Here is a 15,467-nt window from a genome sequence, read left to right as displayed (position 1 = left end):
CGATGTATTTTATAAATATTTTCGTGACAATTTTCATTTTTTAGATCTTGCTCCAATACTGATTCATTTACTCGATGTTCTGAGAATTCGTCTTGAATAGAAAAGGTAGCTGTCTTCGAGTTTATTATTCTATTGTCTTGTTATCACTCCTCGTCCTAATTTTTATGAATGATTACTCTAGTTTTGCAAGAAATTACGCTGAAATCTGCGAGAAAAGAAGCTTTTCAACTGCCGGATGATTCAACGTCACCGAGAAATAGTCAATTTAAATTCATTAGTTTACAATTCCATTGGTAGATGGTAGACGAATAGTCGCCGGTAAGCTCGAAATTGCTTCAACACGTTGTACTTTGTTACTTACGAAAAAAAAAAATCTCAAAACTCATCTTCTTTTTCAGGCCACAACATGAGTTTAGACATCGCAGATATGGAAGACGATTTTCTTCCAAATGATCGTAGCGAAGGCGACGTCGAAGCCGATGGCGAAGATATGACGGCGCAAAAAGTCTTAGAAACTTTGGAAAGTGCGTGGCAAAATGAAAAACTATGTCCGGAAATATTACCTCATAAAATGGAATTTGTCGATTGCATGTTAGAACAAATCAAGTACATGGAATCGAATATTCACCGATTACCCAAAGGAGATATCAAGGTAGATATTCATAAAATTGAATTAGAACGAATACGATTCATAGTAACGAGCTACCTTAGATGTCGTTTGAAAAAAATAGAACAATTTGCATCCTGTATATTGGAAGAAGAAGCTGTTAGAGATCCGGATAGTCGTTATTTGTCTGATTCCGAATTGAAATTCGCTGTCGAATTTGTTGAAAATTTAGATACTCATTTTGATACGGTACTAAAAGAAATGCCGTGGAATTTACAAAAGTTAGAAAACAACGAGAAACGTATTAAACCGAATTTAAATAGTTATGTTTTCTGTCGTACAAAGGCTACGGTTCCGAATGTGATCGTTAGGGATGTTTTTGAAAATCACGAAGAAGAGATTTCACTCGATGAGAATACTCAATACATAATACCTTATGTTTCTATTGCTGATAACGTTAAAAATGATACCGTGCAGTTGATTTAATTGATGCAATTTTGCTATATGTTTTTGTTACGCGAATTAGATGAATGAAAATGTGCTTCTAGAAACGTATTTATTGTTGTACTTGTAGCGGTGGTACCTATTTATTACAAAATTTTCAAGTGTTTTCTGTTCATTTTTCATTTATTTCATCACATCTTCGTATTGTTATGTTTACAAATATTTACAGCATTCCAGAAATGAATAAAATATTACAATAATCTTCAGCCCAAACATATCCCTTCGTGATGTTTGTTTTTCTTCATTCTTCCCATTCATTGCCACTACACATTTGCTTTCCATTTCACATAACATGACTAATTTTATTCGTTATTTTACACTTTTACAGTATGTTCATTATAAGCTTGTACCGGGGTCAATAACCTTTGATTGGATGAAGATCGCAAAGTGGTTTGAAAATGTTGAATATTCTATGAAGAAGATTTCCTATATCGATCGTTGAAATTTCTGTCTCGTTTACTCGGTAATCACAAACATACAAATCGTGTTCACTTTCGAACAATTTAATAGAATTATTGACAAAAGTTGCCAAAAAAATCAACAATAGGGTAGTTTTTTTTTGTTTGTGAATTTTTAAAACCAGTTTAGTTATTAATCTGATTTCAGGGTTCCCAAAAAATTTCTAGTAAATTTTGAACAATAGAAATTAGAAAAAAATATGGAGACAAGACAAAGAGAGACCATTAATCAAGTTTTTATTTGTGAATTCCTCCAAAATCAGTTTAATAATCTTTAAACCGGTCGAGAGGTTCACAAAAAGTTTTTGATTAATTCTGTACAATGAAAATCAAAAAAAGTTGCAGATAATTAACGCAAAAATGTTTAATTCAACCCTTTCATACTTGTGAAGTTGTGACTTTGTTTTTTTTTTTAAACTCGAGTCAATGATCTTGAAACCGGTTTAGGGGGTTCTCAAAAAGTGTCTGATAATTTTTAAATATTCAATTGAAAACCAAAGTATTTTTAGGATTACTTCTAGATATTGAAACCGTTTTAAAAGATAATCAGAAAGTTTCTTTTTGCTCCTTGAACAATTGATAAAAATCATGTTGTGGAACCGTTTGAATGATTTTGAAACTGGTTGAGTTGTTCCTACGTGGATGGTTTTGAATTCAGAATTATTTACAATTAAAAGTCGATTGTTTTCATTCTCACATTTCTAAAACCAGTTTGATAGGTTGAAATCGGTTCTAGAGTTTTCAACCATTTATTAATACATTATTAATTAAAAAATTTTCAAAAAAATATCACAATTTTATTCCTTATTATTTGGAGTTGAAATCAATCATTAAAATAGGTACTTCAAATTTTGCACCTCCATTAAATAGATAGGCATAGGCCTACCTATTCATTCGCAGCTGATTGAGAACTACCAAACCGGTTTCAAAAATTCAACCAACAAGATCGACATAAGAAACTCATCGTCATAGGAACCATTTCGCTGTCTTCTTCTAATCCTCGGTTATTGACACCGGCGAATACTCGACGAGCTTGCAGCATCATTACGTAAATTCCGCGTTCTCTGGACGCGAAAAGTTTTTCAACCCTTTCTGACGCTGCGGTCAACTTGGTCCTTTTTTCACATTCCTATTTACAAAAAGGATTCGTTAATTAGCGGGAAATTTCACATTATCGACGGCGACGACCGTTGAAACTTGTTTTATTCGCTTGCTGTTATCATCGGCATTGATCTTACGAGTAGATTTGTTATCTTCGCCGCTACCAGAACCGGCGCCGACGCTTTGAGAAGTGGCCCGTAACGTTGAATTTTTCTTAGCAGCGTCGGCGTTCTTATACTTGAATTTCTTATCGAATTTTTGTTTAGCAATATTGGTAGGTTGCGATTGGTGATCGTTGGTAGATTTCCTATCGTTGGCGACGGCGTATTGTTTATCTGGCTGATGATGGCCACCGATGGAGTAACCGGTATGCAACGGAACGAAAAGATTATTAATGGTTTTCAATTCTTCTCCAGTTTTCGGATCAACTGGTATGACTTCGGCGGTGAAATATCCGTCGTTATGCATTTGCACCGAAGAAGATGATTCTGTAACCGGCGTATAATACTCTAACCCGTAGTGCGTTATTATGTAATTCTCCTGCTGCGATGGATCTGCGGCGGCGGCGTTATTGGCTTTACGTTTCAGCTTCTGTTGCTCGGCATGTGTCAGCAGCGGTGTTTTGAAAAACATTATTATTACCGTAATCGTCCATAATGAAGGCTTCATCGTCGTTTCGTTTTTCGAGTGCTCTTTTTACCGAGGTCGATTATTGCTGATTATTTTGATGCTGCTGCTGCTGCTGTGACATTCGCATGTGTGATGATCAATCGGCTACCTGCGTGCGAGCGTGTAACAAAAGTATGTATGTGAACTTGTCGTGAATTTCCTATTGGAATTTTTCAACGAATCATCCACTCGAACGAGATGTACTTACCGCAACTTATACTCGTACTTCGAGAAATACATACGAAACGAGAACTATCGAAACCGAAGTAACCACTGTATAGAGAATTTAGAACCGAATAGTATACAGATGTAACCTACGTACGAGTCGGAAAAAAACTAACCGAACCGTGCGAATATTTAAAACATACACGAAAACGGCGACAATTGCTACCAAGCAGACGACAACGACCGACGACGCTGTGGAAGACCTCTCGACGAACAATAAAAAACCCAACGCTCACAAAAAAAGCTTCCAGCAAACGAGTTATCATTTATATTACGTAGGATTATTTATAACCGAGCGCCTTCTCGGTTCTCTCACGCTTGATTTCGAGTTAAATAACCAACTGCACAGATAAATGTAGTGAATTTACAACGGTTCATTTTTCTACGGTATCAAAAGAAAGAGGAGGTGGTGGAAGGTAAACTCTAAACACCGAAGTGCATTATACTACCGCACATTACGTATAGTGTATAGTGCATCGCCATATACTCAGCCTCAGCCTCTTTGATATATTTAATCATCTGTTACCTACCTTACCTACCTCTGTATACATCTCTTACCATGCAGATCTTTTGCACGCAGCATGCTAATGAGCACGTCTACCTATCCTCCAGTCTTTGTTTTGTTTTTTTCTCCATTGACCATCGATTTCCTGATTTACTTTGCGTGCGAGTTTTTTCTCCATTCGTCATCGCTTCGTCGCTTTAATTAGAATAAATTTGGTTATGGTATTGTAGGCATATGCGAGACACTTCTGGATTAATGTAGGTAGTTGCGTTCGGCTGCGGTCGCGAATTTCATTAAAACATAGGCCTATAAACCGATTGCATATGTAAGCGGTATAAGAGCGAGGTACCTATGTAAAAGAAGAGAAAAGACAATTCCAACAGCTGGATAATATTTAGACACAGTTCAACGAACAATCATTAGAGGTAGAAATAATTTTTCGTACTCGATTGCGGAGCGTCATTCATTCTGCAGTTCGCTATATGCCTCCCTTTCTTTTCGGTGGCTATATTATTTTACGTAAGTCTTCGTGTTGTAATCGCAGGCACTTTGCCGGCTTATACAAGTTATCTTTCAACCATTGTGGTTGAAAAGAAAAGAAAAATCGAAAAAATCGCTGGACCTACTAATTGCGCCGACATGATTTTCCCCTTCCCTCTGTGCCGAGCTGCCCCATATAAAAATCCTCTTAATGGCGATTATTGCTTTACCTACGAATGCTCAGGTACTACCTAGACCTACGTTTAATGTGTAGGCCTATATTCGCTGCTGTCGTAATTTTACGAATGAGCTATATAACATAGATACGAGTATAAGTACTTCTATGGTACCTAGTGCCCCCTCCTATGAGTTTTACGTCATCGAGATGAGGATTAAAATAGGTTAAGTCTACAGCTGGTTCGTATGATAAATCTTTTTTGTGGTTAATAGACTATACGAATATTAAGACCCCTCTCTGTCCCCCTCGACCGTCTTATTTTTACGCTGATAAATAGATCATAGTTTGATAAATTAAAAAAAAAAAAAAATGAAGAGATTAGATTCAAGTTGTTGGTAATGATCTTCTAATCAAAAGATCAAAAATTTAAACACTTGAAGGGAATGAACAAAAAGTGCTCTAATGATGAGTTGTGTTGCACAATTTTTAAAAAGAAGAGATATTTGAGTATATATTATTTTCGTGTTAGTTTTCTCATTGATACGATCAAAAAAAAATTTGTTAATGAAATGTAAACCATTGATGATTGAGACAATAATTGCTGAGTAACTGATTGGTCAGAAATCTAATATTTTGGGAATTTGATCGATCAGATTAAATGAAGGAATATTGACGAGCTTCAATTATGTCTACCTACGTGTTTTTATTCTATTTTTAAACACTTTGGTAACTTCATATTAAGCATATTTCATGAACATTTTGCTAAAGGAGGAGTATCGATAAGGCCATTTTTTGGGCCCGGCCAGTTATCGACTCGACCACTCTTAAAATGTTGTAATAAATATACCAAATACGAATCCACGGTTAGTTGACCCAAAATGACCACTTTTTGGCCTCCAGGGGTTCCCAAAGTTGCGAATAAAGAAATGATTTTAGGAACCACTGAGTATTATTTTCAAAAACTTTTTTAGCGTAATATGTATATCTGTTTGAACCTGATAAGCGCTATATGCGAGATGATTTTTCTATTTTTGACCCTCGGGGGCAGAAATTGGGAAGTCTTAATTTTGTGAAAATTTTGGAACCACCATTTTGAACCTACCCCTTTTAGCCCCGCTAAAAATCTTTTTACAGTTAATTAGTATCTGAAAAATGTCCATCTTACCAAATTTTGAGCTCAATAAAATTTTGCGTTGGTACTCAAAAATCCAATTTCCCAATTTTTCGCAATTTCGATATTTTGGGAACCCCTGGAAAACTAGAAACCTGCGATTTGCGCCAAACGTAACGTTTTTAGGTATTTATATTCAATAATCTTGATGAAAAAGTTAAATTAGGCTCCCTGTATATTCGTAATTTTGAACTCCTTTTTTAGAGCCCCCCACTTTAGGCACCCCTAAAAAAGGCGTTTATGCACATTTTTTCAAATAAATTGAAGAATTTATTTTTCAAACACACTAGCAAGTGCTCGATATTTTTTCATATGATTTTTCCTGTAACATACAAAATTGAGCTATTTTGGATCAAATTCTGAGATTTAACTCTTCGAAAAGACGTGAAAACAACGTTTTCACGATTTCAACGAAATAAAAATGTCAGAATTTGACCTCAAATAGCTCAATTTCGAAAGTTACAAAGAAAATCAAATGAAAAGTGGTTTCAAATGTAAATTCTTCAAATTATTTGAAAAAATATGCATAAACGCCTTTTTTAGGGGTGCCTAAACTCCTAAAGTGGGGGCTCTAAAAAAAGGGTTCAAAATTACGAATATGCAGGGAGCTTAATATAATTAAACTTTTTCATTTGGATAATTGAATATATACCTAAAAACGTTACGTTTGACGCAAATCGCAGGTTTCTAGTTTTCCTGGGGTTCCCAAAATATCGAAATTGCGAAAAATTGGAAAATTGGATTTTTGAGTATCAGCGCAAAATTTTATTGAGTTCAAAATTTGGTAGGGTGGAGGTCTTTTGGATACTAATAAACTATAAAAAGCTTTTTAGCGGGGTTCAAAAGGGTAGGTTCAAAATGGTGGTTCCAAAATTTTCAAAAAATCAAAATCCCCCAATTTCTGCCCCGAGCGGAGGGTCGAAAATTTAAAAAATCACCTCGCATAACGTTTATCAGGTTCAAACAGATATATTACACTGAAAAAGTTTTTGAAAATAATACTCAGTGGTTCCTAAAATCATTTTTTATTCGCAACTTTGGGAACCCCTGGAACCCAAAAAGTGGTCATTTTGGGTCAACTAACCGCGGATTCGTATTTGGTAGGTATATTTATTACAACATTTTAAGAGAGGTCGAGTCGATAACTGGCCGGGCCCAAAAAATGGCCTTATCGATACTCCTCCTTTGGCCAAATCTCATTAATTTTTGATAATTTTTAGCGATAGGCTTTTTAAAAAGTGTTTTAATGTAATTTTTAACATGTTTCCATTATTTTTGTGCAGTTTTCTCCAAATTCTAACATATTTTACTGAAATTTTGCGCAATTTTTCTTGAAAATTTTATCAATTTGGGGTCATTTTTAATGAATTTACGATATTTTTATCCAATTTTTAACACATGTTAACAACGTTTTGGGATTTTTTTTTAATTTTAAAAAAATTTATAATTTTTTGTTTTTTTTGAATAATTTTTAATATTTGAAAAAAATGTTTTTATGCCAGTTTAGCAATATTTTACCGACATTTCATGCAATATTGTGTACATTTTGATGAAATTGTGCCTGTTCTGATGATTTTAAATATTTTTAATGATATTTTCGTGTTTTTTTTTAAATTTAAATTTCGATTTAATCATGTTTTATGCGATTTTTGCAAAATTTTGGGAACTCCACTGTTCTTTAAAAATATTGTAATCTACCTTTTTTTTTTTCAATTCAGAATGCATTTTTACAAATTTTTGAAAATACTTTTTCTTAAATGCGAATACGCATTTTTGGCCTTTTTCAAATTTTCTCCAAATTTTTGAAAACATGGAAAATAAAAAAAGATAATAAGTAATAACAGAAATATCAAAAACTGTGTTAACAATAACGTATATTTTAATGAGGGGGAGTGGGGTTTATTATGCAGTTATTCAAACTTTATAAAATCATCAAGAGCAATTTTCCAATTGTTATCTCATTTTAGAATTTTGTTTCGATGAATAAAAATTTTTGAAAAAATAGCTCAGAGAAAAAGGTTTACCATTTGAAATACAATTAATTTTGAAAATTTTCTTTTGATGATCTTATTTAGTTACAACAATTGTGCCACCTCCCCATCTCAATTCGGATTCATCAGTTTTTTTCACAGAAAGCTTTCAAAAAATTCGGGGTTGTGATAAAACACCTAAAATTTTTTAATTTTTCCGCGACTGAATGATTTCAATTTTTTTTTTAATTTTATAAATTATGTTGTCTGGTTTATGAATAAAATCTAAATTTTATTCAATCGAGGTATAAAGCTCATGCTTGAATTCACAATATGTTTTTGTAAAAGTCTTTTTAAAATGACCCAAATAAAATTCTAGTCAGCTCTATAAAATCAGATTAATAGTAGATATTTGTACTTGTGATCCTCTTCATTATTTTGAGAACAATTTTCCAAAGTCTTTTCCTACTGATACCAGTTGACCAAATTCATTTTTTTTCGAGCAATGTTGTTAGATGGCTACAACTCTGGGGAATTTTATCCTGAAAATTTGAATTTTCAACTTCCTGAAACGTTTTTATGAAACATCTCTTTGTGACGTGTTGAAATACATAGATTGAAATTTTACACTGAATTCGAAAATAGTGATAATTTTTACTTTTGGCCCTGAAACTGAAATTTTTGGTCTCAAATACGAATTTATTGCCATCAGTTGGTTTCGAGGGTGCTTAAAATCTGTTATTTTATATCATGTTTCAAACCAAGAAAGTACTGTTGAAATTCTTTTACCAGAGCTATTTCTTTCAGATAGGATTTTAATGTCCTTAAATGAGTACTCGTATTTTCTAAAAACTGAAAAGTGCCAAATTTTCTTATCGATTTTTTCACATCTCTTGAGACTTCCTAACCCTTTAATGCATGAATTTTAAAAAAAAATTTTGAAAAAAAATTTGCAGTAAATTGTGCTACCTAATTTGTGAATTTGTACCTATGCAAATTGGAATATTTTATGAAATAAATGTGATAAATGAATCTAACAATAAGACTGACAATGAGTGGATGTGGTGGTCATTTATGTAGTTCAATGTGTGTATTGAAAATTGAGGCGAAATGACTCCATAACAAAAGGTCATCAAGTTAAATACCTTATTGTGCCTCCAAGAATGCACCGAGGGAGCTTTTATCACATTTTTTGTTTTTTTTTTTTTTTTGATAAAAGCTTCATACTTGAGTGAAAATTGACAAATACGTAGTATTTTTCAAAATTTTGTATTTTGATAGAAAATTTTTATTTTTTATTTTTATTTCTTCATTTCAAGTTTGTGAAAAGAAAGAATCGACAGTGGCAATTCTACCCTTGAGACATCAGTCCTAGAAACCATGTATTGGATTTAGGTATACCTATTGATAGGTAGTATCAAAAAGTAGGTCTATTTCGAAATAAATACGACGATCAACTGCAGTAGGTAGGTAATTTAAAATTGAACGTAACACTCGCAATATTTTTTTAATAATGTTGCCAATTTCGTATATATATGTATCTTAAGTTCTGTTATAGTTAGCTATACGTGTATTTATAACGTAACAAGTAAGACATCGCGATTACGACGACGCCAATCCGCTGGTAGAGAGGTAATTTTTTCGTATTTACGAAAAAAAAAGAAAGAAAAAAAACGTGTTTTTCTTTCTTTCTTTCGTCCTTTCTTCCAACAGTATGACGGACTGGGACTAGTGTCGTAAAAGTATGCGTCACACACGAAACGTGGGTGACTTAATGAAGTAGGTAAATACTTGTATTTAATTGCAACATGTGGAATATTGTACACATAACAGTAAAATCTGGGCTACAAGGTGTACCAAAAATTAAAAGTTCAATTAAAGCCATTTGCGGTTAAGTAAACCTACCCATTAGCCTATGTGAATTTACGTGTTTTCGCAGTGTTTTCGTAAACAAATAAAGTTCGTTGATCGCAACGAGGGACAAAACAATCCAACTTTTGATCGAACGAAATTTTCAAAACGTCGACATAGTAGAAATGTTCGAAATTGATACAAACCGGAAGGAAGTACCGCGATCTATAAAGATTGAACTTGGATGAATAAATTAGCATCAGCCGCGTCCTCCTTGGTTATCTATGTTCGCGATTTGGCAGTTTCCTTGAAAAATGGTTTTAAAACTACCTAATGCCAAGAACCCAAGAGTACCTATGTTTTTATCGTACGACGATCAAAAAATACTAACCAAAGGCTGCAGTGGCATAAATATGGGGGGGGGGGTTGAGGTACAGCCCCCCTCAGAAGTTCTGCAAAAATGAATGTTTCGCTCACAACGGCCTCGCCATCGCGTAAAAACACACTTTTTTTGTATAGGTAATATCTTGTATCTTGATTTCAACCCCCCCCCCCCCCTCCAGAAGGGATGTCAAGGTCATGTCAAGTTACGCTACTGAAAGGCCGTGGTTTTCTGTTGACAAATTTTAAAACTGAAAAATAAAGACGAACCCGTGAGAAACCGGTTTTCAGAAGCTTGAGAATGGGGTCTAAATCCAAAAAAATCCCCCCTCCCCCCAAAAAACGTTGTACCTAAAACATAAAATACTAAAATACTCTCAACAAGTAAGTACTTAACATAAGATCATTTTGGGGTCCCATACAGCGATTTCCAGCCTCAAAAATCGCTTTTAAAGTGGTTTTTTTTCAATAGTGTTTCGAAAAATTTTACATCTCTGGTCTCTATTTGATCGAAATTTTCCCACGTTTTTTTGGTGACGATCCGCCCTATATTTAATTAAAATGCTGTATAATTCTACCTAATCGTCACATTCCGGATTATTGTAAAACAAGAGAGGGCAATACACCTTTCACTACAGCTTCTAGCCTCTCTCTTGTGAACAGCTGACTAATGTAAAAAATATACCTACTCGGTTGTTCATTAAATATGCACGTACGCTATAAAATATTCAGAATCGCGAAATTATCATGAACTAGAAAAGAAAAATGTAAAGTTCAAAATTTGTTTTTTTGTTTTTGATGATTAATGGGAAATTTCCAGAGAAAAAGCACGTTTCTCGTGTAGGTACTATGCCATTTGCGTCTTTGGTATAGAAATGATATCTAAGTACCTACTATGTACGAATAGCTACCTACATAATATGTTTACGACAGCTGTTCTTCTCAGTACTTTGTTATCTGCATCCAACTTTACAAATAAACACTTGCGAGAAAATAAAGTGGAAGATGATTCAATTTCCAAATGTCCTATCGATGCAATGACTAATTAATTTTTTTTCTAACAGACTGTTGATATTGTTAATGACCTCATCGATCGCGGTTTCCATAGATTACTCGTACTTCCTGTGAAATTTCCTTTCCAGTGACCGTGAATGCGAATACGACCTATAATGAAGGTGATCGGGATTTAGAATCGTAGCATAAGTACCTGTCTATTATTACTTATTATTTTTTTTCAGAAAATAGTCAGGTAGTTGAATGTATATCTATACAGGAATGTCCGAAACGTTTTTATGATAGTGGAATTTTGATTATTATTTTTTTTTTTCAAATTGATAATGAATGTTGTTGTAGTAATAAGAAGGAACTATTCCTAAAATTGACAAAAAATTCAGACATGACAAATTGATCTTAGAAAAATCAATTCATAAAATTGTAACAACTCTATTGAATTAATTTTTTGTTTAAATACGAAAGAAATCCTTACGTTGAGAATTTAAAAAAAATTTAGAACACTGAATTTGAAGATTGAGCATCTGGATCTTTGTCAAGATAAGAACAAAATATTCGTAAAATCGCAAAACAAACAACTTTGGATGAGAACGTTTTTCAATATTTAGCTCCTTCGTCGAAATATAAGCAAAATATCATTTTTTACCTCCATTCCTCGACACATTAACCAATCAGGAAAACCCTGATATGAATCATCATAAATACCGATGTAAAATGCTAAGATCTACGACTTTTGTTCAAATATTTTTTTTTTGTAGCTGGTATACTTAGTTGTTGAGAAACTGGTGAATTTAGGTTTTAGGCTCAGCCCCCTCCCCCATCACTACCACTTGGCACTTATGACCCATTTAGGGAAGGGTGACGACATGCCGTTTTGTGATCCCCTAGCGGACTTGAACAAAACCCACAAGTCAAATTCGGGGACCGGTCAAGTTCCCACTCAACTTGAGCTATGTGCCGGACCACAAGCTCCACGATCCACGAGTGCTCCCACTTTTTATTTTCAATTTAAATTTGCAATTATCTACGTACGCTTGTTGTGTATACTGTATTGTGTACTTATTATGTGTACCTTCGACGTTTGGTGTTGAATTAGACGCAGCTAAGCACACTTGAAAAATTATTGTGGGTGGTTAAAGACGAATGAATGACAAGTACATACTTTATTGTAATAGATGGTTAGCGAATATCCGTATAATATGTAGTATGTATGTACTAGAAGATGCGAAGTTTGCGTGGATAGAAGCCAAGCCAAGGTTATAATAATAAACGATTTCGATTATAAATGGGGTACCCTAACTGTCGACTTTTGTGACGACATACAGTTGGCATAGTTAAGGGGAACCGTCGATGTTGTCCCCCTTTTTTAAAAAACCAATCAATTTTTTATCCGAATGAACGCTGTTTGCGTTGAGGAAAGTTTTTCGTTGCGATGGGGAATGAAAACAAAGGTGATATCGTTGTACTTAATATCGAAAAGTCGGATAGATATCGATGTTTTTTTTTCAAATAAATTTTCGGAGGTGCTTTACATGGGTATGAGATGATGCTGCTCTGATTCCTCCAATGCTACGGCTTTGATCCCAAATTTCTATCATAGTGTGAAGACCTTTTTCAAATTCATGAAAGCTCTATACTTCCTTATACAGAAGTTGAAAGCTGTCCTTTAAAAATTAAAAACATTTTTAGTGGAGATTATTTTTTTACCTCGGCCCTTTTAATCAACAAATTTTTTAATGGAATCTCGGCAGCTATGTAGGGTGGGGGGCACAAGATCCTCCATTTTTTTACCAAAATTGAAAAAAAAAATGTTCAAGTAAAATTCATCCAACCGCTAAATTAATTGCAATCATTTTCAAGTTCATCTAGATACTATGTATGGAGCGTTCATACATATAATACCTATTACCTACAGCTAAATTTTAAACATTATTTTTTTTTCACTCTAAAAAATAAAACTTTGAAAAATCTGAATTTCCTAAAAAAAAACCGACCAATTTTTCTAGAAAAAAACTGGTCAATTTTTCCTGAAAAAATTAGATCAATTTTCCCTAAGAAAAATTAAATAAACTTTTCCTGTAAATCTAGTAAATTTTCCTGGAAAAATTTGGTCAATTCTTCCTGAAAATCTGGTCATTTTCCTGGATTTGGTCGCAATTTCTACTAAAAAATCCGCTCAATTTTTCCTTCAAAAAATGTTGAAGCATCTGGGTCATTTTTTTTTGACAAAAACACTGGACAATTTTCCTTAAAAAATCTGGTGAACTGTCCTCGAAGAATCGATGGTCAATTTTTCCTGAAAAAATTAGATAAATTTTTCCTAAAAAAAATTAAATCAACTTTTCCTGTAAATCTAGTAAATTTTCCCTGAAAAATTTGGTCAATTTTCCTGAAAATCTGGTCATTTTCCTGGATTTGGTCGCAATTTCTACTAAAAAATCCGCTCAATTTTTCCTTCAAAAAATGTTGAAGCATCTGGGTCATTTTTTTTTGACAAAAACACTGGACAATTTTCCTTAAAAAATCTGGTGAACTGTCCTCGAAAAATCGATGGTCAATTTTTTCCAAAAAATCTGACCAACTTTTGCCGAAAAATCTGGTCAACTTATCCTGAAAAATCTATTCAATTATTTTTCAAAAATCTATTCAATAGGTAAGAAATTTCGTCAATTTTTTCTAAAAAAAAAAAATGGTAGGTACATTTTATACGTGAAAAATCTGAGGAAAAAAATGATGAGTGCATTTTGGGGCAGTTTAACTCGTTGAATTAGACTTCGAGATTTATCCGTCGTAGATTTAAATCTCCTGAAAGTAGTTTTTTCTACTCGTAAATTCAATTGTAAATTCCGCTCTTCATGAAAAAGTTCACATTTTAGGACAAAAAAAAGGGGAAGGGTCATTGTCGAAATTTTCAAATTGATTTTGTAGGTCAAAAAGCTCTTCCCCTCCCCCCCAAAAAAATGCTTGGAAGCATTGCATAATGATAAATTTCGTAGTACCTATACCTATTTGACTTGATCAAAAAATTTCCAAGATGGAGCTAAAAGTGTGAAAATCGTTTTCTTGACATCTCCTCCCTTCCCTAGAAATAGATTGGATTGTAATAATGAGCTCTTTGCAAAAATATTTGAAAAAATTAATTCAGGTCAATTCACCTATCTTACCATACTATTGCCTTTCAATTTTCTCTAACGTGCTGAAATCGCTCCAAACGGTTTGCTATCAACTTACTCGTATCCGTACCTAGCTGAAATTTCCGAATCACCTCCAAAGTGGTGACAATCAAAATTGATTTGAGGTGATAAGGAGAGGAGGGTAGCTGACTGAGAACGTAGAAAATGATTTCTACTCTTTTTGTAACAAATTGATGTACCTACTCGTACGTACAAATGAGCTACTTTCTTCTGTTTTGAAAATTCGCCAAAAGAGTATAATTATTATGTACCTAGCTCAAAATTCGGCTCTGAGATGTAAATGGCATGGTGTTTTATTGCGCCAAATTTTCAGTCGGGATGAACGGCTTGTAAATGATTCATTGGTAGTGTAATGATTATTTTTTCAGTTCTTATAGTGATTCAAATTTGAAATATGTAGACCTACGAGTATATTTTCATTTTGTGACAAAAATTTCAGAGCTTATTCAAGGAAATTTTGGAATGAAAAAATTAGGTACCTATTCAATTGAAAGTGTTTTCAATTTTAAACAATTTTCTTTTGTTTCTGGTTTTACCTATTTGTAATTCAATCAATTTAGTACTTTCAGTTATCTTTCTAAAAAAAATCTCATTTGAGTGGTTATAGTTGCTAGTACTTTTTTTAAAGGTAAAATCAAAAAAAATGTGAACTTGGAGACCTGAAATTTTTAAAATTTAAATTTTTTTTTGGAATCAGGAGCTTAGCATTGAAACGTGAGCTCTACTTGAGACAAAAGAAGAGAGGAGAGAGAGGGAAGGGAGGAGGAGAATAAATAATACGGGTTTTATCTCTTAAAATTGAACTATTTACGGAGTGTAAGATCCACAGTAAATGCCATTATGAGCGTCATGCCCAGCGCAAAAGTCGATTAACCAATCGAAACATCGATTCGTGGTCATTTTGAAAATCGTTCTCGATATTTTCAACTTGGCAGGTTTACGTAAAAAGCTGTCCGATTGTCGCATGCGTATCGACGCTCGTAATTGAAAAAAATTCCATCAACTAGAGCTCGCGTGACTTTACCAACACCTTGTACCTGATAATTCGGTACGTACGTTCGTACAAGCGAAACGTGTATGCAAACGGAGCGACCGGCGACCGCAATTTACCCGCAATTAAGGTAAAAAAAAATATATAACGCGAACAAATGCGAGTTGACGT

The 15,467-nt window shown here is 33.7% G+C and overlaps 2 protein-coding genes across 2 annotated transcripts; one reads left to right on the top strand and one right to left on the bottom strand.

The window, feature by feature from the left end:
- The first annotated feature begins 406 nt into the window (after positions 1–406).
- On the top strand, positions 407–1,217 carry Sld5 (DNA replication complex GINS protein Sld5). Its single transcript, XM_065343841.1, has one exon. The coding sequence runs from the start codon at positions 407–409 to the stop codon at positions 1,091–1,093; it is 687 nt and encodes a 228-aa protein (XP_065199913.1). The 3' UTR covers positions 1,094–1,217.
- Positions 1,216–4,027, bottom strand: LOC135831400 (uncharacterized). The gene is made up of 2 exons (XM_065343843.1): positions 3,548–4,027; positions 1,216–3,448 (listed from the first exon to the last, which is right to left on the bottom strand). Exon 2 carries the CDS (start codon positions 3,337–3,339, stop codon positions 2,719–2,721), a length of 621 nt encoding a protein of 206 aa, XP_065199915.1. The 5' UTR covers positions 3,340–3,448; positions 3,548–4,027; the 3' UTR covers positions 1,216–2,718.
- Positions 4,028–15,467: the final 11,440 nt, after the last annotated feature.

Source organism: Planococcus citri, chromosome 1 (genome assembly GCF_950023065.1).
Source record: "Planococcus citri chromosome 1, ihPlaCitr1.1, whole genome shotgun sequence".
NCBI lineage: Eukaryota > Metazoa > Arthropoda > Insecta > Hemiptera > Pseudococcidae > Planococcus > Planococcus citri.
This window is presented reverse-complemented; position numbering and strand designations above follow the sequence as displayed.